Source organism: Erinaceus europaeus, chromosome 9 (genome assembly GCF_950295315.1).
Source record: "Erinaceus europaeus chromosome 9, mEriEur2.1, whole genome shotgun sequence".
NCBI classification, from domain to species: Eukaryota; Metazoa; Chordata; class Mammalia; order Eulipotyphla; family Erinaceidae; genus Erinaceus; species Erinaceus europaeus.
Window position 1 is genome coordinate 44,736,070 of NC_080170.1, and position 27,168 is coordinate 44,763,237.

The window sequence follows — 27,168 nt, forward strand, 5'->3', positions numbered from 1 at the left end:
TTGGCATGACATTGTTGTGTCATTGTGCTTTCTGGTTCTTTGTTGTAGTTGTATTGGAACTTGTGTTTTTATATACTGATTTCTATCCCATGGTATTATAGGACTCTCTCTTATATAATTTTTTTTCTGAGACTCATACTATTTTATGTGTAGACATCAACTGAATGATGACAGCTTTACTTTATCCTTTACAATTCAAGTGGCTTGACTTCAAGTGTATGTTCCTTTGTGGTAATACCTTATCTCTGGTCACCCTTTTTACCGTCACTGGTACTATTTACCAGTGCCATAACTCCAGTGTGTGTGTGTTTGTGTGTGTGTGTGCATGTGTTAGCTTTGTTTTTATACTTACTGTTATCTTTTGTTCATGATGCCATCTTCTTGTGTGCCATTCTACTTAACATTTCCTTCCTGAGCAACACTACTTAGTATTTATTTCACTTGAACTTGAGCAGAGAGCTCTTTATTTTTCGAAGAGGCTTAATTCAACTTCAATTATGCATAATAATTTGGGGATTTTTTGATCTGGAAAATATCATTTTATTATTTCCTGGTTTCTATTATTACAGCCAATAATCATTTCTTGTTGATAATCTGTCTTTTCCCTCAGGATACTTTTAGGATTTTCTTCATCATAATTGTAGAACTTTTGATATTTCGCTAGAATTATATAAATTGAATTGACTTTTGTTCCTCCTGCTAGGCACTCATTGAAATTCTTGACTCTGAGGATTTATGTCTTTCATTAAGACTAGAAATTTTACACTTTAGCTCTTCAAATCCTTTTTTTTCCCAGTTTCTCTGTTATCTCTTGCCAGAGCTCCCACTAGTTATATTTTGTATCTTTTCACTCTGTCTTCTGGGTCTCTTAATTTTAATAATATTTTACAGCTCTCTTCAACTCTCTGTGTCCTCAGTTACATCTCTCTGTTCACCAATGCCTTCCTCATTTGTGTCTAACTTAATAGTTAACTTATCAACTGCCTTTAACTTCATTTTTATTGTAAGTATATTTGCTACTTAAAACTGTTCATTGTATCCTACTGTCTTCTTTCTCGTGTGCTTTTTTATTATTTTAAGTCCTGGCATTCCAACTCTCTATTCTTCCTGCATTAATTAACTTGCTCTTATAATAGGCTGTTTCTTATGCACTTACAAAGTTTGGATTTCAAGTACATGTGTGGTGATACTTGCTTTTTTTTTTCTTTAACTGTTTTTTTTTTAAATTTTTATTTATAAAAAGGAAACACTGACAAAAACCATAGGATAAGAGAGGTACAACTCCACACAGTTCCCATCACTGAAACTCCATATTCCACCCCCTTCCCTGTAAGCTTTCCTATTCTTTGACCCTCTGTGAATATGGACCCAGGGTGATTATGATACTTTTTTTTTTATGGAAATGCAGTATGGTTTGGATTGGGGGAATAGCCTCATGTTATGACTTTGTTTAGTTATTTTACTTAATACAGAATAGTTACTAAAACTCATTTGTACATTCTTTAATTTATTTGGCTTAAGGGATCCTGAACCCTTCTAGATGTAGCATGTGAATTCAGCTTGTAAACTCAACAACTTTGGGTTTTGAATTTTCAGGGTTTTGCTTTTCTATTTCACTTAGAGGTAGTAACTTCCCCAGCATCTCCTTTTGATGAAGACCTGAGTTTTAGGCAGTTTATTAACTGAGGTGGTATTCTGCAGGTATCCAGTTTAATGTAGAATCTTTTTTTTAAAGGGATTAAAAAAATTTCTTTATTGGGGGATTAATGTTTTACATTCGACAGTAAATACAATAGTTTGTACATGCATAACATTTCTCAGTTTTCCACAAAACAATACAACCCCCCCCCAGGTCCACTGTCATCCCACCCACCCACTCCAGAGTCTTTTACTTTGGTAGAATACACCAACTCCAACTCCAGTTGAGGTTCTTTAATGTAGACTCTTAATCTCAACTGCTACCCACATGCACACAGAAACCATCTCTCTTGTACTCACAGGGGCATTAAAACCCATGCAGTAAAGCTTCTTCCTCATCAGGATGAGTCACTGTTCAGGAGATGTTGTTGTTCTGGTTCTTACTCTCAGTGTTGTAATGTTCACTCACTATATCCTAGGAATTCCCTTTTACATCCTTCTGAATCAGCAGTGTGGCTTGGAAAATCTATTTGAAACTCCATTTCTCTACTCCATCAAGTTTTCTAGAAGCCTGCAGTAAAAACCTTTTTCCTATGCTACCATCTTACTAGTACTGGCACCTTGAATGGCTCTTGCAAGGAGATTATTCTACAAGGAGAAAGCTTAAGCTACTTCCTAGGAGATGTACAGAATCCCCCAAGACTTATAAGCAGGATGTTCTTAATAGGGTGGTTCATGGAGTGCTGAATGGAGAGTAGGCAAGAGTGGAGGAAGGAAGTGGGGAGAAACAGCAGTGTATTCATGGGCAATTACTTTCTGCCCCCTTGTCAGGGACAGCAGTGCTTAGTTAATGGCATTTCACTTAGAAACACAATCATTGATACATCCCACCAGCAGCTCCTCAAAATATCTTGCCTGAAGTTGACTGAATCTTTTCAGGAAATAAAAGATCAAAATCTGGAAGCAGGGACATGTTTTCCAAGTTCTTCTGGAGGAATTCCAGAAGTAAGATGTGGCAAAAGTTTATACACTATCAAAAGTGTGTGTGTGTGTGTGTGTGTGTGTGGCATGGGTGGGGAGGGGGTGGAGATCTGCATGGCATGAGGTCTTGAGGTTGATTCCCAGTGCCTCGTATACTAGAGTGGTGCTCTGGTTCTTTGCCTCTCATAAAACAAGAGTTTCTTAAAAAAGAGAAACTATTCTTTATCCCTCTGGGAGTATGTACCCAGGGTCATTATGGGGTACAGAAAGTGGAAGGTCTAGCTTCTGTAATTTCTTCCCTGCAGAACATGGGCATTGGCAGGTCAAGCCATACTCCCAGCCTGTCTCTCTCTTTCCGTAGTGGGGCAGAGTTCCGGGGAAGCGGGTTCCAGGACACATTGGTGGGGTCATCTGCTCAGGGAGGTCCGGCTGGCATCATGTTAACATCTGAAATCTGGTGACTGAAAAAAGAGTTAAGACATAAAGCAGAACAAATTGTTGACCAATCATGAACCTAAAGGCTGGAATATTGCAGATGAATATTTGGGGTCTCCATTTTGAAGATAGCTAGTAGGCATATTTTAGTTATATTCCAAAGGGCCCATGACTATACTAGATTTTTTCTTGAGCTTGACATCTGCTATGCAGGTAGACCAAAGTTATTGTCTGGAGAGATGTTGTCATGGCTGGAAAAGGGACAGAAAGCTGGATCAGGGAAGAGAGTAGCTTCCAAATATGAGAAAAGTGTATAAATATTGTTGACTGTAAGTCCCATCAATTTGATCTGGGGCCCATATTCAGCTTAGGAGCCTATGTAACTTCTGCACCCCATAATGAACCTGGGTCCATATTCCCAGAGGGTTAAAGAATAGGAAAGCTAACAGGAGAGGGGATGGGATACGGAGTTCTGGTGGTGAGAATTGTGTGGAGTTATACCCCTCTTATCCTATGGTTTTGTCTGTGTTTCCTTTTTATAAGTAAAATTTTTTAAAAAAAGAGAAGCAGATGAGCAGATTTCCACTGTAAGTCATGAACCTGAGAGGGAGTACTTATGCGAGGCATGACTGAATGTGGACTGGAGTGAGGTTTGGGAATGATTGGCACTGGAGATGGGCAGGAGAAAGAATGAAAGAAACTTCTACCACTTTGTGCCTCTGTTGCCCCCAGCATGAGGTCTGGAGGGAAGTCCACTGGGACTAGGCTTGAATGGGAACAAGGCCAAAGATCATGTCTTGACCTACCTAAGAGACTTGCTGGAGAAGAAACCATCTGGATGGGAGGGAGGGGGAGGGGGGAAGTGAGGAAGGGTAGGCTGGAGGAAAGTAAGTTAGGAGGGAGGGAGGGAGGAAGGGAGGGAGAGACAGAGAGAGAGAGAGACAGAGAGAGAGAAAAGACACCATACACATTCAGGAAAGGAAAGGAAAAGTTGAAGAGGGAGGTGAAGGAGAAGGTATTATGCTGGGGCAAAGAGAAAAGATGGAGAATGTTCCAGAGGGCAAGGCACCCGAGTATCTTCCAAAGAAATAGATTTTGGGTTTGAAATTCCTTTGGAAAGGGTAGAGCCCCCAGATCATTTGGTCTCTTTGAGGGTGAGGAAGGAATGAGAGGCTATGCAGTGAATCCTCCCCTCTGAGGAGTTTTAGTTAAAAGCTATGTGATATATATAGTATCTTCTTGTCCTTTTGTGTTTCTGTGTCTTATTTGAAAAAGTCAGCCTGGACTGGGGTAGCCCTGGCAATGGAAAATAAGGAAACAGCTTATTTACTTTATCCGGGTTCCTGGGACTCCATAGTCAACAACAGGACCAAGGGAAGCCCCAGCCTGTGCTCCTGATAGTTGTCCATACACAGGGAAGACTTGGGGGACTTCTCTGATTGACTGTTTGTGCCTTACTATTCTAATGTGCATGCCCAAGTGGCCAGGGTCATTTGTAACTCTAGAAAAACCAACAGTTTCTGGGGATTTCTTTTGTCTATTCACTTGGAACTATGGAGGATGTGTTTATAACTTGCCCCTCACGGGTTTCTGAGTGACTCAAAGCTCTCCCCACAAAGCCTCCTTCAGTTAATTTTTAATCACTGTCTTTTTTTTAATGTAACCTTGGTTTAGAATATTGTAAAATTTGGGATGAGGGGCAGATTATTTTTTATATATGTTTATGACTCACCTCACTCATCATTAAAGTTCCAGTACTATCTCATAAAAAAAAGCCCTCTACCCAACCCCCTACCCCAACTACCCCCATTACCACAGCAACCACCATAGCTGTCACTGAGTCTAAGAATTAGTTGTGCTTTGCCAGTTTGTCTTAGTTATATTTTACATAGGAGTGAAACCATTAGTTATGTCTTTAACTTCCTGACTTTCTCTACTTAGTACAGGGTGAGTTCCATCTATGTTCTGAAAGGTGTAACCACAAATTTTGATTGCCAAGCAGCATTCCATTGAGTCCTCTACAACTTCTTTAAATTTAAAAAAATTTATATTTATTTATTTTCCCTTTTGTTGACCTTGTCTTTTTAAAATTGTTGTTATAGTTATTATTGTTGTTGTTATTGATGTCATCATTGTTGGATAGGACAGAGAGAAATGGAGAGAGGAGGGGAAGACAGAGAGGGGGAGAGATAGATACCTGCAGACCTGCTTCACTGTTTGTGAAGTGACACCCCTGCAGGTGGGGAGCTGAGGGCTTGAACTGGGATCCTTACACCGGTCCTTGAGCTTTGTGCCATGTGCTTAACCCACTGCGCTACTGCCGGACTTCCTAAAAAATTTTATTTGTTATTAATAGTATGTTACAAGATTGTAAGATTACAGTGCATAGTTCCACACCCAGCAGCAAATTTCTATATCCCCACCCTCCCAAAAATAACCATCATAGTTCTCACAAAACTTATAGTTTGCTTGCTTCTGTTATTTATTTTTTTTTGCAAGTTCATCTCTACATTCCACATGAGTGAAACCATCACAACATCATTTTTTTTTATTGCAGACTAGTATCCCATGGAATATACATCCCATAACTTCTTTAGTCAGTCATCTGTTTATGGGCTTTAGGCTGCTTCCACTCATTGACTATTGTGAATAATAGAGCTATTAACATAGAGGTGCATGTGTCTTTTCAACTAATATTTGAGTGTTCTTTGGATAAATGTCTTAAGAGTGATATTGTGGGATCACCCATTTTTATTTGTTTAAGAACTCTGTATAGTTTTCCAAAGGGGCTGTATCAGTTTGCATTCCCACCAGCAGTGAAGCAGAGTTCCCTTTTTCTCCACAACTTCTCCAACACCTGCCATTTCTTGATTTGTTGATGTAAGCCATTCTTTCCGATGTGAGATGGTATTTCAGTGTAGCTTTAATTTGCATTTTTATAATGATAAGTGAAGTGGTGCATTTTTTTCATGCTTCTGTGGCCATGCATATCTCTTCTTTAGAAAACTGTTCTTGATATGATGGGCCTAGACCTCAAATAAATCCCTCTCTCCATTGTTACCAACCATCTCTATTAGGAACAACAAAATAGACCCCTTTGTGGGCCCCCATAGGACCTTGCCCTTAACTTGGATCAACAATGGTAGAGAATGTTCCATCCTCTGAAGGGAGGATGGACAACATACTCTATGCTACACCTGAGGAAGATGGGTTGATATTGGGGCAGCTTGGAATGTTCCTACTCATGACCACAGAATGTGAGCTCAGATCTACAGGGATGCAGAGGTCACGTAGGCTCCTAAGCTGAATATTGGCCCCAGACCACATCAAATCGATGGGGTTTACAGTCAACAATATTTATACCCCTTTCCCATATTGGGGAGCTACTCTCTTCCCTGATCCAACTTTCTGGTCCTTTTCCCAGCCATGACATCATCTCCCCAGACAATAACTTGGATCCACCTGCATATTAGATTTCAGGCTCAGGGGAAAAAAAAAAAAACTAGTATAGCCACAGGCATTTTTGAATATAACTAAAATATGCCTACTAGCTATCTACAAAATGGAGCCCCCCCCAACTCTTCATCTGCACTATTACAGCGTTTAGGTTTATGATTGGTCAACTGTTTGCTTGGCTTTGTATGTTAACTCGCTTTTCAGCCACCAGGTTCCAGGTGCTAGCGTGATGCCAATCAGACGTCCCTGGGCAGACAATCCCACCAGTGTGTCCTGGAGCTCCCTTTCCCCAGAGCCCCACTCCACTAGGGAAAGAGAGAGACAGGCTGGGAGTACGGATCGCTCTGTCAGTGCCCATGTTCCATGGGGAAGCAATTACAGAAGCCAGACCTTCCACCTTCTGCACCCCATAATGACCCTGGGTCCATACTCCCAGAGAGCTAAAGAATAGGAAAGCTATCAGGGGAGGGGATGGGATACAGAGTTGTGATGGTGGGAATTGTGAGGAGTTGTACCCCTCTTATCCTATGGGTTTGTCAATGTTTCCTTTTTATAAACTAAAAAAACAAACAAAAAACACAAAAAACAAAAAAAAAACCTGTTCTTGGGGCCAGGTGATAGCACACCCGGCTGAGTGCACGTATTACAATGCTCAAGGATCTGGGTCCAAGCCCCCAGTTCCCACCTGTAGGGGGAAAGCTTCACAAGTGGTGAAGCAGTGCTGCAGGTGTCTCACTGTCTTTCAGTCTCTCCCTCTCTCTGTCTCCCCCTTTCTCTCAGTTTCTGGCTGTCTCTATCCAATAAATAAATAAAGTTAATTAAAAAAATTTAAACTGTGGAAAAAAGAAAACTCATAATTTTGACTTACAGAATTATGAGACAGCAAGAGTATAATTTCACACCAGTCCAACTACCAGAGTTCTGTGTCCCCATTTCCTCCACTGGAAACTGCAATAGTTCTCCCAGGTCATAGATATGGGTTGACTATTATTTCTTTTTTTTTTAAAATAATTTTCTGATGCTTTGATTCTTTTTTAAAAAAATTGTTTATTATCTTTATTTATTGGATAGAGACAGTCAGAAATTGAGAGGGTAGGGGAGATAGGGAGAAAGAGAGACACCTGCAGCCCTGCTTCACCACTTGCAAAGCTTTCCTTCTACAGGTGGGGACCGGGGGCTTGAACCTGGGTCCTTGTGCACTGTAACATGTGTGCTCAACCAGGTGCGCCACCACCCAGCCCCGAGTTGACTATTATTTCTATAATTCTCTGTAATTATATATATTTGACCATTTTTTCCATGGTCCTGCCTTCTCTTCCTTCCTTTTTTAAAAAAATATTTATTTATTCCCTTTTGTTTCCCCTGTTGTTTTATTGTTAGTTATTATTGTTGTTGTTATTGATGTCGTCATTGTTGGGTAGGACAGAGAGAAATGGAGAGACTAGGGGAAGACTGAGAGGAGGAGAGAAAGATAGACACCTGCAGACCTGCTTCACCAACTGTGAAGCAACTCCCTTGCAGGTGGGGAGCCGGGTGCTCGAACTGGGATCTTTATGCCAGTCCTTGCTTTGTGCCACGTGCGCTTAACTGCTGCGCTACTGCCTGAATTCCTTCTCTTCCTTTCTAAGTCACACCTACACCTATTACTATTTCTGAATGTCCTTTTTTCTCTCTTCTCTCTCTGGGTCTTAGTAGAATTGAAGTTCAGAGTCCTCTGGTCATCTCTCCTTAATGTTTCTCCCCTTCTCTGGGAGTATGGACCAGAATTTTTTGGGGGGTGCAGAAGGTGAGAGTTCTGGCTTCTGTAATTGCTTTTCTGTTGGACATGGGTGTTGGCAGGTCAACCCATACCCCCAGCCTGTTTCTATCTTTTCCTAGTAGTGTAGGGGTTTGGAGAGGTGAGGTTCCAGAAAACATTGGTGAGGTCGTCTGCCCAGGAAAGTCAAGATGGAATCTTAGTAGCATCAGCAACTTGGTGGCTGAAAGGTGGTAAGATATGAAGCAGGACAAAACAATAAAACTAAGTAATAAATGAAAATATAAATAAAAATTAAAAAATCACTAAATAAAAAGTAAAACAAAATCAGTAAAAGAAACAAACAAACAAAAAACTTAAGTAATAAACAGGAACCAAAAAGTAATAGAGCAATTGAAAATAAGGATATTAGGGTTGGAGAGAAACTATTAAGTCTATTTTAGGTATATTCCTAGGGGCCCATAACTTTAGTAATTTTTTTTAGCTTGATACTTAATATAAGGGTGAGCTAAAAACATTGTCTGGGAAGATAGTGTCAGAGTTGAGAATAGTGCTAGAAAGCTGGATTAGGGCAGAGAGTAGCTACTAAACTAGAAGAGAGTATACAATTAACGCTTTATCCCTTTGATTAGACCTAGGGCTCCTATATATTCATGTTTAGCAAAGGAACCTATGTAACCTCAGAGTACCTGCCAATCTAAGCTCTCAGTTCATGGTCACATCAGGGAACATTCAAGACTGCACTCATTTCAGAACCAGTCTTACCCGAGTGTCAGAGTAGGCTGACCCAGCCTCCCTTTGGAGAGTGGGGCTGTCTCTACCATTGCTGCTTTATAGTGAGAGCAAGGTCCTGGAAAAGCCCACAAATGGGATTATGTTCCATTTGGCCAACTTTTTTTTTATTGGGTTATTTCTGCTTTTATAGACCTGTACCAATTCTATATAGATATTTGATATTAGTCACTTGTTGGATGTGTGAGGTGCAAATATCTTCTCTCATTTATTGGGTTACCTGGTTATACTTGTGTAGTTTGCTTTTGATATATACAAGCTTCTTAGTTTCATGTAATCCCATTTATTTACTCTTGTTTTCATTTCCCATGCCCAGGGGGTTGAGTCTCAAAATATATCTTTGACGTAAAGGTCCTGCAAAGTTTCACTGATGGATTTTTCTATGAATTTTAGTGTTTCTGGTTTAATATTCTTAATCTTTGGTGCATTTTGATTTGAATTTGGTTAATGGTGTTAGGTGGTGGTCTAGTTTCACTTTTCTACATTTGGCTGTCCAATTTTTGCATGTCCATTTGTTGAAGAGACTTATTTTTTTATTTAAATTTTTTGTATTTATTTATTTTCCCTTTTGTTGCCCTTGTTGTTTTTTATTATTGTTGTAGTTATTATTGTTGTTGTTATTGATGTCGTCATTGTTAGATAGGACAGAGAGAAATGGAGAGAGGAGGGATAGACAGAGAGGGGGAGAGAAAGACACCTGCAGACCTGCTTCACCGCCTGTGAAACGACTCTCCTGTAGGTGGGGACTGAAACAGGGATCTTTATGCAGGTCCTTGCGCTTGGAGCTGCATGTGCTTAGTCCCCTGAGCTACCACCTGACTCCCTGAGGAGACATTCTTAACCCCATTGAGTGGTTTGGGCACCTTTGTCATATATAAGGTGGTTGTATATGTGTGAGCTCATTTCTAGGCTTTCGAGTCTGCTCCATTGATCCAAGTGTCCATTTTATTCTAGTACTACACTGTTTTAATTACTGTTGCTCTGTAGTATAAAATGAAGTTGGGGAGTGTGATACCCCATATTTTTTCTCTTTTCTTAGAAATGTTTGGCAATTATGGCTTTTTGTGGATCCACACAAATTTTTGGCCAAGTTGTTCAGTTTGGTTGAAAAATGCCATTGGGATCTTGATAGGGATTGCATTGAAATTTTAGATTGCTTTTTATAGAATGGCCATTTTAATGTTTCTCCTCCTCCTCCTCCTCTTCCTCCTCCTCCTCTTTCCCCTTCCCCTTCTCCCTCTCCCTCTCCCTCTCCACCAAAAACTACTGGAAAAATTAATAAATTCAGTAAAACAGCAGAATACAAAATCAATACACATAAATCTGTGGCATTTCTGTATACAACCAAGGAGTCAGAGGGAAAGGGAGAGGGGTTCTCTAGGTATATTATATCATTAGCAAGTAGTGATAGTTTGATTTCTTTCTTTCCAATCTGTATGCCTTTGATATCTCTTTCTTGTCCAATTGCAGTGGTGAGGACCTTAAGGACTATGTTGAGTAACAGTGGAGATAGTGGACATCCTTGTCTGGTTCCTGATTTTAGGGGGAAAGCTTTCAGCTTTGCCCCATTGAGAATGATATTAGCTGCCCCCCAACTTCTTTAGCCATCATCCATCACTGGACTCTGTTGATTCCATAACTTGGTCATTGTGAATAGGGCAGCTATGAACACAGGGGATACAGATACCCTGCCCAATTACTATTTTCATAATTTTAGAATAAATGCCTGGGAGTGGTATTTTGGGACTACAGGTATTTTCACAGTTGTAGAAGAATCACCATGCCATTTTCCAAAGTCTGCACCAGTTTTCAATCCACCAATCATGTATCTTGTTTGTCTTCTTACCCACACAGGTACTTGCTGCTTCCTGTCTTTTTGTTACATTCCCAACTTCTGGGTGGCAGCTCTCTGTCAACCTGTCTCATGCATAAAAGAAAAGGGAACCCTTGGCCTCAGGGGTTCCAGGTTCCAACTCTAATCCTGCCTCTTACAAGTTGCATGGCCTTAGTTAACTTGGCTACCTTATCTGGATAATGGTAGGAGCTGGATAACCTGGCTTCTGGGACTCTTCTGCAAATCCAGTGCTGTGACACACACAGAGACAACCTCAGGTAGACCCTCTTCTACTTCCCTAGCTGCTTTGGACCTTTGATCTCATTCTTCTGTTTTACTTGCTGCATTTAAGTGTTTTCAGATTTCTCCCCTTCTCCCCACTCCTCTTTGAAAAAGCATTTAATTTAAAGAAATGGTGAAGTTACACAGCTTAATCAGCAGCTGTCTGCCTTCCTAGGCCAACAAAGAGGCCTAGAGTACTTTCATTGTTCCTATAATCTATCATTACAAATATTAAGACCCCACCCACCACGTATGACAAAGGATTTGCACACTCAACAGCAGGAGTTCAAGGTTTTTGGTGAATTAGACCTTTCAGCCTATGAGAGCCACATTTTTTAGGTGCATGTGCATGTGCCTGTGAAAGAGAGAGATTCCTTTCTTTCTTTTAATACAAAAAGCAAAAGTTGTCAAGCAAGTGGAGGTGTGGGTTAAACCCTGTTCTAAATGACAGGCCTGCAGTTTGTGAAGAGGGGACATGGCCTGAAATCTTAAAAATAACCTGAACATTACAGACTCCTGTGAATTCTGTAGCCTGGAGGACTGGGTGTCTGTGGGTGGCTCACCTGCTGGAATGGGGAGGCAGAGGATTTCAGCTTTCCTAATCCTGTAAGGGAAATATATTCATGAGATAGAGGACTGAGGTCAGAGCTAGTCATCTGGATGAATAACTGAGTGCGGGGAGCTGTTTGGGGTTTTGGAATACAGAATAAGGTGATATTTGGGTGAAGATACATTAACTCTTGCTTCTCTGATGCTGAACAACATCTTCTCTCCACCCCTTCCACCCACCCCAGAGCCCCAGAGTTGGGTGGGTGAGCTGGTAGCTTTTCCAGCTAACTCCCTGCTGCTGTATCCCCTCCACCTGAGTGAGAGCTAGAGACATGTGTGTGTGTGTGTGTGTGTGTGTGTGTGTGTGTGTGTGTGTGTGTGTGTGTGTATGGTGGGATTTGGAGTTAGACGTAGCCATTCTGTGAGCAACAAGTGAACAGTGTATAAAACCATGTTCATCGTGAGTTAACTATATGTAATAATATAACAGTTGGATTCTGAGAGTTTAAGAAGTTTTTTAATTAGGACTTAGTTGTCCTTGGCATGGCTCTTGTTGTTCTGAGGTTTTGCAAAGTGGAATCACAACCTTGGCAGCAGCTATGTTAATAACACACTTGAGATTGTTGACAGAACTGATCTCTAGAATCTCCTAAGATTCAGGGCTGGCATTAAAAGAAAAGAAAGTAAGAAGAGAAATGAAGATAATTGTTCTATACCACATTAAATTATAATTCCAAGTGTTTAGTTTCACCCCTCTATTTTTGTATCTGTTTGACCCAGCTACTGCCAAAGTTCCAGTGCCTTCTCCATGATCAGGTGAGCCACTTCTCAATCCCCTCTCTGGCAACCACTAAAGTTTTCAGGGTTAATGTGGTTTGTTAGTTTGATTGCTTTATTTATTTACTGTCTACATATCAGTGAAATCCCCTGATAATTGTCTTTTGCTTTCTGACTTATTTATTGACTATCACTTAACACATTCAACTCTGGCTCATGCCACCTTGCCAAAAATGTTAAGTTCATCTTCATAACTGGGTAGAGTTCTATTGTGTATACATATATACACCACAGCTTCTTCATTCATTCTTCCATGGACATTTAGGCTGATTCTTCATCCTGGTGACTATGAATAGTACTGCTGTAAACATAGGGGTGCAGATGTACTTCTGAATCTGTGCTTTTGTAGCCTCAAAATACATGCTCAGGAGTGGGATTGCTGAATCCTATGATATTTTCCATTTTTATTTTCTAAGCAATCTCCATATTGTTTCCCACTGTTGAGGTCCTAATTTACATTCTCATAAATGTTGTGGTTTTGATTTGCATTTCCCCCTTTACAAATGATGCTGGAGTGTGTGTGTGTGTGTGTGTGTGTGTGTGTGTGTGTGTGTGTGTGTATTTGCTTGTAGGCCATCTGAGTGTCTTCCTTGGAGAAGTGTCTGTTCAGGAATTAGAGGGCAGGCAGTTTTGCACACGGGTTCACAAACTGAACCAGGCTGAGATGCAAGTCTCTGTTTATCTCACAACTCACTTACTCTGAGGCCCTTCAGCCTTGCCTAACAAAGCCTTGCCTCTTGAAATGAAAGGATCAACATGCAGCAAAATGAGTAGCCCACATCTCAGTCAGTGGTGACAGAAAGAGGTCTCACAGGGTGATGCAGAGACAGTGGGGTTGGAATTCAAACAGAACTAGGACTGTTCATGTCATCCCCCACCTCTCTGACCTGTCAGAAATGACTTAGTCTCTCTCAACCTTGCCTTCTTACTTGCAAAAGGGAGATCATCACAGTCCTTACCACACAGGGGTATTCTGAGAATGAACTAAAGTAGAGGGTTTAGCCCAGTTTAGCTGCTTACATAGTATTAGGATTTTATGTCCATCACAGCTAAGATTACTAATCCAATTGCTGATTCTTTTCTTGGTAATTATTCTTCACTTGTTGATTGCATGTGTATTGTTTCTCATTGTTTTATCATTGTCCTGGAATTTGTAATATGAAATTAAGTCTCATTAGAGAATAGCAACTATTTTCACAAAGAGAAAAATAACATAAGAAGTTTGGGAGGATGATTATTATTTTTTTTATATTTGACCACTTTGCATCTGGCAGGATTATTTTGAAGAATGTAGCTGAGTGATGGAGTGTGTGGAAAACAAAGCAGGTCTTTAAGGAAAGGATTGTATTATGGGGTGTGGTGTGTGTGTGTGTGTGTGTGTGTGTGTGTGTGTGTGTATGCACATATTCATGTATTTGTGTACCTGAGGAGCTGACTTGCTTAAGTCAGAGAGGGGTATTTCAGAAATTCTCTCTTTAATTGAGAATTATATTTCTACTTTCAAATTTTCATATAGTTCACTGGAAATATTTAGAAATCTTCAAAAGTCTTGTGTATCTTCACATTGGAACACATCATATTAAGCCTGCCTAAGAGTTCCCAAAGTAGCAGGGATACTACAGCAGGTGTTTGTATACTCTGCAGAATTTGAGATTAGGTCAGAATCTAGGATGTGGCTGTGAACTACAGAAATGTGTCTCTTTAAAATGTGGTTCTCCCAAAAGGAAAGAGGTGTGATGATGTCATTTGCCTTCCTTGCAGAGAGAGGAGATAGAAACAATTAAGACTGGAGTTGATTTCTGGGAAGCAGATTCTTATTCTTCTATGTTTCATTTTCTGTTAGAAAAGGCTCTGAAAATATTCTTTATGTGGAGGTCTGCATGTCTCTCTGATTCCCCCAGTCCTTTTTTCAACTGTGTTTTTAAGGAGCAGAAGATACTCCTCATCAGAGAATGAACCCTATAATTTAATGATTGATAAAATGAGGGTTAGTCACCCGATCCCCTCCTGAGAGGGAAGCCGCCTCTCTTGTAAAGGGAAAGATGAATACTCTGCCAGAGAGAACAAGCAGGGAAGCCTGAGAGCAGAGCAGAGACTGGAGAGAGAGAGACAGTGTGTCAGGGGAAGGTCATATGCAGACAGGGTGGCAGCCTGGTGGGTGCCCTTTCATCATAAGAGTACAAGAGCTCCTCCCCAAACTCTCCCCCCCTACCTGTGCATTTATTGAAGGCCTGCAGTGCAAGTCCTCTGGGTGACAAAATGTGGGGAAGGTGGGTATCCTGTGCCCTGGAGAAGCTTCCACCATTGCACAGGAGGAAACCAGGTCACTTAAATAGGAGTGTGCTGGTGAGGGTGTGTCCCTACCAGTGACTGAATAAACGAAGCAGAATAACAGAAGTCCGTGGCTCAGAGAAGGTAGCTATCAACAAAGCTAGTGAGGGGATAGGAGGCTTCCTGGAGGAAGCAGGCCTGAACTGAACTGTGCCTCAAAGGCCATGGGAAAGAGTAAAGGTGCCCTTGAGTGAGTCTGGAGCAGGGGTGGGGAGCAGGAGCGCAGAGCTGGGATGGAGATAACCCAGTGAGCCTGGTGGTGCATGGGGAGGCGAGACGGGGTTGGAATGGAGGGCTGACTTCTGACCTGGCTGTCACCTGAGTGCAGGCTGGGCTTGGCCTAGGGAGCCTGCTTTGAAGGAGTTGCTGTGAGATGAAGGAGGTTTCAGGTGGAGACACCTGCTTTCCAATTGGGCATCTGGACTGAGGGATGAGCTGGTGGGCAGGGCTGGAGACTCCTGTGGAAGAAGAAGGCAGGGAGACCATGAGTAAGGCTGTGGCACTGGAGGAGAGTATTCAGAAAGAGTGGACACAGGGCATGGACACAGAACCCTGGCTGCTCCCACTATGACTTGAGAGGACCAGGAGCAGGCAGGAGAGAAGCACGGGGTTACCTGGGGCTCTGGTGACTGGGACATGAAGAGGGGACTCTGAGAAGTGAGGAGGGGAGGGGAGTGCAGGCGTGGCCACTGCACAGTGGCCCTGGGGAAAGAAGGGTAACGGGATCATTGAGGCCTGTGGGGGTCTCCGTGCATTTTCGGGGATTTGGAAGGAACAGAGCTGGCAGACAGCCATCCCAGGTGCACATTTCAGAGTTGGCCTGAAGTCCACATCATATGGGGACGTCTGTTTGCGCTGATTATTTTCTGCCAGGTGGGTGGAGGCAGCTGCTTGGTGTGGGCAGGGAAGGGTGTGGTGATGGATGGGTGGTGGCTTCATCTGCTGGTGCGTCCAACCCTGAGACTGGTGGGCGCAGGGGAACGGAGTCCTCTTCCCCCAGCCTCATACTGGGTGTCCACTGGGCTCTGTTTCAGCTGTGAGCTGCTTTTCCTACTCTTGGTACCTTGTCTCTGACAGTGAAATGTGCAGAGCAGGTCAGAACCAGCGAGTTTGGCCTACAGCCTGGCAGTCCCTCCCCAGCTCTAGCACCTGTCCCCTGGCTCTGGAAGGTGCACCTTTTATGCTCACAGAAGGAATGAATGAATCAGCTGGGGCCCACAAGCTGAGCAGGCTCTGCATGTGTGGGCTGTGTTTGGTTTTCTGAGTCAGGAGGCCAAGGGGGCGGATGGAGGGATGTTTTTCCATCACTGGCTCTTCTCTTCCATTTCCAGGCATGCTCTGCTCTCTCCACTATTGGAGCTGGGGCTCTGCAGAGTCATTTGATCTTGGAGCTCCAGGGTGGGAATTGGGGTGCACAGTGAAGGAGCAGGGAGAGAGACTGATAACTGTGAACCTCCAAAGTGACTTTACCAAGAGGGCTATTGTCTGTGGTTAAACTTGGATATAGACTGAAGTGCTCCTTTGTTTCAGGGAAAAGGAAGGATTGGATGAAGTGCAAAGACCGGCACAAGGGTCCCGGTTCAAGCCCCTGGCTCCCCACCTGCAGGAGGGTTGCTTCATAAGTGGTGAAAGTGAAGCACGTCTGTAGGTGTATATCTTAAATTTAAATATATATATATATAGGATTGGAGTAGTGTCACTAGAATCTTGGGAATTCAAGATCCACAGTAAGGAAATGAAAGTGCTAGCTGGCTGGCCCAGCCATAGTGTCTTACCTGGGCTCATATGTTCTCTGCCTCCTCCTCCCCTCCAGTATTGGCTCTTTCAAAGGGATCCTCACAATTCTCCCTGATCCCTGACTGCCTTCAGACTTGAGGGGGAATGCCCCCACCTTGGTCTCCCCAGTGATCTCTGATAGTGCACCCCACTTTTGTCTTGGGCCAGTGTTTGTGGATATGGGTTGCTCTTCTCCCCTCTTCCACTATAAGCTTTTAAAACTGTGACTTTATTGAATTTATCTTTGAGCCTCAGCATCCCTGAGAGCAATGCCTGACATGTGAAAAGGGTTCGATGCATAAATCTCTAAATAGGCCTATGAATTAACTATTCAGTAAACATACTCTTGTTCCTCCCTGATAGCCACATGACTCTTCAGACCCTCTAGTCACTTTTCTCTCCTCTCTTTTGCTCCAGTTGTCCTTCTGGCCCAGTATCAGGCGCCCATACAACCCTGCTCCTCCACCCAGCATCCACATAGCCATCCCTGGGCTGTGTGTGGTAGATCTGCCTTCAGAGCCAGAAAGTCACCAGATACACAATTGTTGTTAAAATTTTGGAGGCTCCAGCTGGCCGGGCTAGCTTCATGGGCAGGTAACAGAGACTCGAAGACACACGGCTGGGCAGGGAAGCTGTATTTCTTTATTCAGGAACAATGATTCATAAACTAACCCAAACTAGTCACCAAACAGAACTCTGTTGCCTCTTTCCCCCGCGGCGGCGCCAAGCACTCTCGAACTCTGGAACTCTGGAACTCTGGAACTCTCTCGGGGTTCCTTGGGGTGGGGACAAGCGGGCCTGCAAAAACTAGCAGGACTGAACCAATTTTCTTGGCAGGGGGAGAGCATACAACACACAATGTCTGTTACATTCTTGGGGTCATAACCACCATGGCCAAAATATACCCAATAAACATCTATGTAGCACCTACTGTAAGCCAAGTAGTATTCTGGCTTCACAGCAGTCCTAGGGGGCCACTGGCATGCTTTCTTAGAATGTTAACCTTCTGGGAGACTCTCTGGGTCAAGGATTTATCTTACCTTTCTAAGGGTCAAAGTCACACTGAGGACTCTACTCTTCACAGGAAAAGCATGCTAATGGCCACACAGTGTAAGGAACCCCCACTTATTTTTATCAGGATACACAGCTCTGGCTTCTGGCTCCATGCACTGAGCCAAAGCCCTAGCTCTCTGGACCTGGGCTGAGAATGTGCCTTCCAGTCCTTCAGCCAAAAGACAGTGAGATAAGGTGGCTACTTTTGGCACTCGGGAAATATTGAGCTATCCTAGGTAAATGGTTTTAAAAACATTTCTTAGCAAAATTAGCAGTTTTTGAGCTGGCTGGTGGAGCTGTGGTGCTTCTCAGGCACAGGCTGGAAAAATGCTGGTCCCCGGATGGGCGTTTACATAAGCAGGTGAAGCTGTGTTGTCACTGAGCAGGGGCTGTCAGGGATGGTGGAAGCCACCAGACTGTCATGAAGGCTGCCTTTCCAGAATGTGCCTCTGCTCTGCTATGAATCTGCACGTGGTCTCCTGCCAACTTTTTTCTTAAGAGCCCACTCCCAACTCCTCTCTCCTCATTATGCTCATTACAGCACTGCTCTGCATAAAGAGTCTATTTCTTGGGAAAGCTCAGCAGGGGAAAACAGAACAAAAGGACTCTGATAGCTTAAGCATAGGCTATCTGAGTGGAGCTGGCAGAGTTGGGGAGCAGGGAGCAGGGCTTGGGGGATGGGCCCTTAATAAGAGACCTGAGCTGCAGAGCTCTCAGTGATGGGCTGATCTCACATGAAGAGGGCCCAACATCTGAGAAGAGGTTGGTGAGTGGGGGAAATGAGAAAGTATCTTTCCAGCTATCCCTGCATATCCAACTCTCTCTATTAGTACAGCCCCCCTGCACATGGCCTGGCTCACTTGCTTCCTTGGAGCCTCTAGGGCTTTAGTTTGGGTTCATGTAAAGCATTTGACTGGTGTGTGTGTGTGTGTGTGTGTGTGTGTTTGTGTATACTTGTGTCCCATGTGTGGGATGCACTTTCAAGTACTGACTGTTGAGAGGTTGTATTGTGGTTCAGTTCATGGCTTGAAACTTAACAAAGTCCACTGAGGAGGAAAGGAGTTGTAATAAGAGGTCACCTCTTTTAGAATGGCCATGCTCTGAGACTGGGTATGTGCTCGGAGCTGCAAAGACCAGTGTTCACTAATGGCCAGTAGATGGTGCTCTAATAATAGGAAAATATGGCTCCTGTTTGTCCTGGATTGGAAAGATTTTTTTTTTTTCCAGGAACTTTTCCCCCTTTCTAATCAGAGCCATGATTAATTGCTGACTCTCCATGTTTCCATCTGTGAGGACAGTAGGACTACAGAGATTAGAGGGAGGACAACAGTGACTTGATCTTGTCTGGTTTTTCCCAAGGCCCTTCTTGGATTTTGGGACTGTTTTCAGCTTGGTCCTGTGAGCATCTGGCAAAGGGTCAAATTCAAGTTGAGGTTGATGATCACATGTGCATATTCCCATACGCAGATCATGATAAGTAGTTCCTTTTCATAATGGTAGACCACTGGGAATCACGATAGTTTTTCCCTGAAGAAATCAATCTACATGTAAGAAATAGCAATAAACTAGAAACCAGAAGAACAGTTAGAGGGGCTGGGAGATAGCTCAGCCTATATAGTGCATACCTTAGAGCTCATGATCCCTAGCACCATATGGGAGCACCATGGGCAGCCCCAGGGGGTGGAGAGCTCTGTGGATGTGTAATGATACTTTGGTGTAAATCCTTTTCTCATCTAATATAGAGAATTTAAAACTTGGGCTGGGGAGACCATTCAGCATTTTTGCGCATACATGAAGATTTCATCCATGCCCTGAAGCTGCATTAAAAAAAATGCAAGATTCTGTCTCTTGTCAGATGTGAACAAAGTACTTAACATCTGAAACTGCTGCTCTGGCCACCAAGCCTGGTGTTTCCAGGTGGACTTGAGAGGTTTAGAATGAGGTGCATGTGAACTGGAAATAATTAAACACACACACACACACATACACACACACATACACACACACGCACAGACACTATTATTTGGCTGTTAAAAGGTAGCTCTCTTAGGGGGCAGTAGGAAGGGGACATTAGAGAGCATGAAGGATGTCATAGGTTGTCATAGGGAGTTTTGACAGCCATGTGGGGTGTGGGGCACAAGAGTAAGCCTCCCAGCATTGTTGCTCTAGGACCAACTTCATCCAAACAGCCATAGATGCCATCTTGTCAGGAAAGCCAGTGAGTCTAGCTGTAATCCCCTCACCATGGTGAGTATCCTGTTCTGGGGAGCTAAGGTCTCGAAAGAAAGACAGTGAGCACAGGCCCCTGAGAGTAACAGGAGTTAGCACTGATCTCTGCTTAGCGGAGGCCTCAGAGGCACAAGTCAGGGTTTCCTGATCATGCAGAAACCCTCCTAGGAGGTAAGAGACTGATGAGCCCTGTTTGCCTGGGATGGAGCTCACAGGTTTTACGTCCTAGTCCCCTGGGATTAAGAAGCCAAGAAAAGGGGCAGAGAGTGAGGTCTGTGGGATGTGCTGGCCAGCAAGATTGTGAAATTTTACCTTATTTCAAAGCATCTATCCATGTCCATGTTGGTGTTTTGTACATTGTTGTATCCAAAGGAATCACCCCAACAGTGTTAGTGCTCTGACCCATTTTTCAGTTGAATAGTTTTGACTGTCTTTTGTGCCAGGGGTATGGCTCTATAAGAAGCGTGCTTGATCATTTCTGAATGCCCTTTCAAGTCTTCAAATCACTTGTGGCTGGCACTAAAGACAGACAAGCTGATCAGACTGGAAGGCTTATAGAACCACCTCCCCACCCACCCATCCTAGTGAAAGGTGCAGATGGAAATGGATCCCCCAAGGAACACAGGTGGGAACACAGAGAGAGGTGGTGATGTGGAGCCCAAAGATGAACTGAAGATTTGAGCTGACTCACTTGCAATCATCACTGGACCTGGAATGGGTCTCCCAAAGTCAGAGTCCACAGGCCTTCTGCCTACAAGGGCAGTGGTGGCTGCTGGAGTACTTGGGGGGGGGCACATGTTGGGGTCATTCCTTTGGATTTCCAGCCACTAGAGTATCCCTCTCCACATGTGGACATACTCATTGATGACTTCCCACAACAATGTGGGGCGGTACTCACCCTGACTCCCCCCTCCCCCAAGGGAACACAGGTGCCTCTCAGATGTTACCACCTTGTTACCTCACCTACAGAGACACTGCCTTTCATATGCATTTGCTCATGATCCCCAGCCTCTGCACATTGACAGGTGTTTGCCTGCTTCCCCAGCCCTTCCAGGAGAAAGCAGAGGGAAGGGTGGACATGGAAAGGGACATTGTGGCCTGGCCTTTCACAAACCACCCAGTCATTTTTGGGGAAAGGCATGTCCCCACACTGCTGGGCTCTTTACCTACCTATACTGGTCAGACACAGATTCAAATCTACATTTTTTCTTTATTAGTGAGGTGGGTTTGGGGAAGCCAGCACATCTGTTTTGGGTGTAGCAGATATGGCTAAGAGGATCCCTCTGTTAAGATTTTGAAAAGGTAATCTTAGCCTGGAACGCACCCTCTAGGGTCCCCAGTAACTGGACCACCCTTCCAACAATGGACACTCGGGACGCCGCCCTAAGAGCTGCGGATGGCCTCACCAACCAGGGTTTCCAGCACCAGCCTCCCTCCCCAGTTCTGGTGGGAGGGCTACTAAGTAGGCAGATGGGGGTGGTGCCAAGGGAGAGCTGTCCTCTGGGAGTGGTCGGGGGCGGTCCTCCAGGCAGTGTCCTGGGAGATGCGGGTGCAGTGCAAAGGCCTGGGCTGGGCGCTAGGGAGGCGACGTGCGGGGTGCCGCTCCAGCTCTGCTGGGGGCACAGCACCCGATTGCGCCCCTGGGCGGGGACCCGGCTGAGGGTGCATGCGCGCGTGCGTGTGCGCCCCCGCCAGCCGCTCTATTGCGGAGACTCCGCCGCGCCGCCAGCTGCGCCCTCCTCTCTGCTGGCGGCCTGACTTGGGGAACAGCGATTCTTCCTGCACCCTCACTGGGGTGGCCCGCGACCCCGGCTTCCAGAAGCCAGGCTGGATCGTCCCCCGAACCCCTCCAGTTCGGCTGCAGGGGAGAGAGTCGTCCCGGCGCCGACCCCCGCTCCCCCCACGGCTCGCCGACCTAGTCCCCGCGGCTCCAGCGCCCCAGCGCGCACCGGGCTGCGCCCCTGCTCCGCGCTCGCCCCCCTCCCCTGAGCGCCGTCCCCACCTCCTCTCTGGGGGTGCCGCCTGGGGCCAAGAGGAACACCGAGTCGTGAGTAGGGAAGTTGGGTCCTTGGACAACTCTGGTGCCAGGCCACCCCGAGGCGCACTGCAACCTGTTCCCCCCCGCGCCCGCCAGAGCTCCCGCCCTCTCGCCGACGCAGCCGCGTATAGCTGTTGCTCGCCGAGCCGGGAGGTGGCCAGCGCGCCGGGCGGAGGAGGCTGCAGCTCGGGCTTCGTGGCTCCCTGGACGCGGCTCAACTTCTAGCCCCGGCGCAGGAGCTGTGAACTCATTTGTTCCTCCGGGGTTGGATCGACTTCTTGGGCGATTTGAGGCGTTGCGGTTTCCGCAGGAACCGCGATACCGCGCCCCCCCTCTTCCTTGCTCGCTCGCCCTCGCGTAGCCTTCGAGATGCTGTACCGGCGGGTGTAAAGACCAGGTCTTGGCGGTGGAATTTCTTAGATGGACCTGCAGGGGCTGGCGTTCCAAACCGTGTCATCGTGACCCCTGTCCTTGCCTTTTTCATCTTTCTTTAAAGTTCTTTTGTTTGCATTCCCCTCCTCCCTCCACCAATAAATCACCAAACTGTTACCTGGCGGACAGTCCACCTCACCCCCAGAAAGAGGTGGTGCGGCCGCAGGAAAGGAGCTATATGTTTGAAGAGCTAGCTCCACGTCTCTCCTCTCCAGCCCCCCAGCGCCACCACACACTGGCATATTGAAAAAAACTGCCTCCAGAAACTGAGCACCCCCCAAACCCTTCCTCTTCCCCCCACCCCTCCCGGAGGAATGGAGCTTCGCAGAGGGTGCTTTTAGATTCAACAGTTCTTATCGGTGGGCTTGCTGCAGCCTCCGCTCCGAAGAGCTCGCGGGATCCCTGGAGGCGGTGGTCGGGGAATGCGGCTCTGAGCCTCAGCTCGGGGGCTCTGCGCGCTGCCTGCTCTGCGCGGGTGTGGGGCCGCGATCACCTCTGTGTGTCTTCTGTCTGTTTCAACTTCAGGATGGCTCGCTTCGGGGAGGCGGTGGTTGGCAGGCCAGGCTCAGGCGATGGAGACTCAGACCAGAGCAGGAACCGGCAGGGCACCCCGGTGCCGGCCTCGGGGCCAGCAGCTGCCTACAAGCAATCAAAAGCGCAGCGGGCGCGGACTATGGCTTTGTACAACCCCATCCCAGTCCGCCAGAACTGTTTCACCGTCAACAGATCCCTGTTCATCTTCGGAGAAGATAACATTGTCAGGAAATATGCCAAGAAGCTCATCGACTGGCCATATCCTTTCTTGCCTTGCTGAACCCCCCCTCCCCTTGGTATTTCTTGGGGTGAGGGGGAAGCCCAGCATGGAATTTCATCCCTGCCCCCCTTCCTGATATACCTTTGCTGAAGTGAGCTCTGTTCCTGGGTGCAAGCTGGGCACAGAGACCCATGTGAGTACGCGTGCTTTTGCAGGTAAGACCTTTGGTTCTGATGTCTCCTGTGTGGGAACTTCCAGTGTCCCTGGTGCTTGGTGATGGCTAGGTGACCAGCCACCTCTGGGCTGAGCTTGGTCTCATACCCCCACCCTCCACAAGCTGTACATATTGGTGTGTCAGTCTCAGGGCTTCATATGTCAGCCCCCTTCCCTCCCATGCACTCATCTCCTGCACCTCATACTTGCCAGCTGGGGAGACACCTGTCTGCCTGTCCCAGAGTTGAGTCAAGGAGGGTGTCAAATCAGATGGTTCCAGGCAGGACTCTGGGAGAAACAGAGGTAAAGAACACAAGCTTTTGGTTGGGTCCCAGTTAACTCTGGACAGAGTTGAAGTCTCCCTCCAAGGGGAGTGAAGGAATGTGTCAGAAGCTAATGACACAGCCCAGGCAGCTCCGAGTTAGAGTTTTCTTCCTGGTGGTTAGAGGGCCCACACTTTCCTGGGTCCTGGGCTCTTAGTGCCTCCTCCAGCTCCCAGGAGCCTACTCTGAATCTGTCAGCTGAGGGCTGCATCTGCAAGCTGTCTGTCCCTGGCGCCTCAGGAAGCTGGTGAGGGTGGCCCTCTTGGTGGCAGTGTGAGCGAGACAGAGTGGCAGGAGCCTCTGTGCAGGCTTTTCAGCTAGTGCACCAAATGCAGGCATCTCTCTGCCTTGTTCTTTCCTCAGAATCTGCTCCTCTGGCAGAGCCTTTAGGAATCGGGGGATCAGCAGGGAGGCCAGAGTGGTTCCTGAGAACAAACCATTTGGGTGGTGTTAAGGCTGAGTGACAAGGGACTTGGATATAGATGGAGAGAGGTGTCTGAGGAGCCAGGCATCTGCACACAGAGGCCTTTCTCCTTCCCCAGCCTTCCTTCCCAACCCCATCCTCCAGGTGTGCTGCAACCAGACAGCTGGAGCCCAGGGTTTGAGTCCCCACTATCTGGAAAGCAGGGCCTGCTCAGGCCAGACTCTGCCTCCTCCACCCGCACTGGCCTTTGACTTTCCCCTCCTGCTCTCTGCTTGCCTGGGCTGGGTGGCGATTGGCTAGCTTGCAGGCTACCAGCAGCACCCCTCAGTAGGAGCACAAGCATCTCTAAGCAGATATGCTCTCTGCTGCTACTTTTGCAGCCTTCAGTTTCTTCCCTGCACTCCATGCTCCCCCCTTCCATCTCCCAGGAGTGGTGGTGTTGCGGGGGGAGAAGGGTTCCAAGCATCAAGCTGGGGGCCTAGAGGGAGCAAGGTTGAGTCCCTGCAGCCCTGATGCACAGAACTCTTTGTGTGTCCACTGCAGCTGCAGGGCCACAAACCTTTCCTCCAGTCAGGTCTCCCTTACTCCCCAGCTGGGGCTCCTCCTAGGCTGGCCTGCTGCCAGTCTCTAAATAGTCCCACCCACCAGGTGCAGGTCTCTTGTGCACTCTGACCTGTCCCCTCCAGCTGGTGAGAGACAAGGCCACCACCCTGCTGGGAACAAACTGGCACCTGGGACCATGCTCCCCAAACTCCTGGGCTGCCGCAGCTCCGCTGTTGATGTCTGGCTCTGCTTCCTGAGCATTTCCAGCCCCTTGCCTGAGAGATGGGGTGTGCTCTCTGCAGCACATGGCCTCCTCTGCTCACCTCGTCTCTGCTGCTGCATACACCCTGCCTTTCCAACAGACCATGGAGTGCCAGGGGGTGCTGTGGCCATCCCCCTCCATTTCCTTGCCTCTGGCCAAAATGAACCACAGAGAATACACAGCACTCAGGAGGTGGTTTCGGCCTCATGCTCACTGCCTGGGTCCTGCACCCTGATCTAGTGAGCCCTTCTGGCTCATGGTTGGACATTCCAGGTGGTTCTCAGAGTACAAGCTGGGATGCCTGTGCTCAGAGAACATCTGCTAAGAGGTGCAGAGGAGCCTGCCTATATAGAACATTAAAAACACACCATTTGCTTCCCGTCATATGGTATAATTGTCTTCCAGTCCTGGGGAGTAGCCACATGAGGACATTGTAGGTTCTGTCTTTTCTCTCTTTCTCTCTCTCTCTCTTCCTCTTTCTTTTGCCTCTAGGGTTATCACTGGGGCTCAGTGTGGGCAGACATTTTTTTTACATTTTATTAGATAGGACAGAGAGAAATTGAGAGGGGAGGGGGAAATTGAGAGGGAGAGAGAAAGAGACACCTGCAGACCTGCTTTGCCACCTGTGAAGTATCCTCCCTGCAGGTGGGGAGTGGGGGCTCCAACCCGGATGCTTGTGCTGGTCCTTGCACTTAGTACTATGTGCGCTTAACCAGGTGCACCACTGCCCGGCCTGGGTTCTGCCTTTTCTCTACCATTGCATCTAAGTACCTTCTCCCATTTTCCTGGCTTTCTAAATGTCCAGCTTCCCAAAAATAGTTTACTGTTTCTTGCTAGGGGGTTGAGTAGTTGCTACTTTTTAAGTCTGGGAACTAACCAGCTGCCTGGGTTCAAGTCCCAGTTCCTTCACCAGCTCTGTGACCTTCAAAGATTGATTTGTTACCCTGTGACTCAGTTTCCTTATCTGTAAAAGTGGGAGGGTAAAAATGAGTTACTAGGAGAATTAAATGAGCAAATATATGTGAAGTTCCCAGAACATTGCCTACTTAAGAAGTAAGCACTATTACAATTTTAAACAGAGAACCTCAGGAATTCCATCTCTGATGAAGGGGTTTTAATTCCAAGTGGACCCAGTTTTGGAGATTTTTGTCTTTAAAGTGATCCAGGAGCTCCGTCCCAATACTGCAGACTCCTGAGGCTACTGCAAACTCACTGAACCACAGTCTGCACTGAGTCAGGGCTCAGGTGATTGGCAGACCAGGAAAGCTTGGGAAGTCCTTTACTGCTCTTTGCAAGGGCCAGGTTTTCGAAACTGGAAAAAAAAAATCATTGAGAAGACATGTCAATGGTCAGCTTTGAATGGATATGAAGTTAAAGATTCTGATTATTAGTGCACCCCATGTTCTGAGATGTAGGCACCTCTACTAGCTGCTGGAAGCCACTCCAGGCCTCAGAACACTGGGCCCATCTGTGACCTCCTCAGTGTTCCTTAATGTTCTCAAACTGGGGTCCCTAAGTTCTCAGGCAATGGAAATGGGCAAGAGACTGGACAGTTCCCAGACATGGCTTTATTGGGCTCCTGTAGGGACATGAGGATGACACAGCTCAAGTAGAGCTTGGAGGGGGGCTCTCTGAGTGAAACTCACACTGTGGTGTGAAAGGGCAGGCATGTCAACAGCTTATAGATAGGTGGGGTCTTCATCCGAGTCCAGAGAAAGAGCAGGGTTAGAGTCGTGCCACCTAGCAGAGAGGTGGACCAGGGGCAGAGAGGTCACCCACAGGGCTGGGTGCTCAAATTGTGTTCCCTGAGCAGCGGCTGCTGGCAGCAGTGAGATAGTCAGACCCACTGATTAGGCATGGCGGTGGCACTGGCTTAGGTAGCCAGGTGTTCACTGGTCTGTGAAGGCAGGTGACCTGGGTGCCTTCTCACATGACCCACTTGGGGTGCTCTTGTGGCAGTGGGGTTGAGGATGCCTGTGCATAGACTGTTCCCTCAGGGTTTGGCTAGAAGGGGGAGAGGGCTTTATCCTGATTGGCAGGAGGGAGGCCCTGTTTCTCTGTCTGTCTCATGAGCACGGCGCCATAGTGGTTTTGAGTTGCTGTGGCTTGAGAAGATTAGACAAGAGAAAAGGAATGACTTTACTTATAAAGTCATTGTGGAACCCTCTGGCTTAGAGTGGAGGCAACCTTACTACCCACTTAATAAGCTAGGAGTTCTATGTCTTACCAG

General features: G+C 46.2%; 1 protein-coding gene across 12 annotated transcripts in view; it reads left to right on the plus strand.

Annotated features, from left to right (window-relative positions):
- Window positions 1–27,168, plus strand: part of CACNA1E (calcium voltage-gated channel subunit alpha1 E) — a 558,522-nt gene that overhangs the window by 198,436 nt on the left and 332,918 nt on the right. For all 12 annotated transcript variants that reach the window (XM_060197790.1, XM_060197787.1, XM_060197789.1 and 9 more), the window contains one exon: window positions 22,945–23,210. In XM_060197790.1, the coding sequence (XP_060053773.1) occupies window positions 22,945–23,210 (266 nt within the window). The remainder of the gene's footprint in view (window positions 1–22,944; window positions 23,211–27,168) is intronic.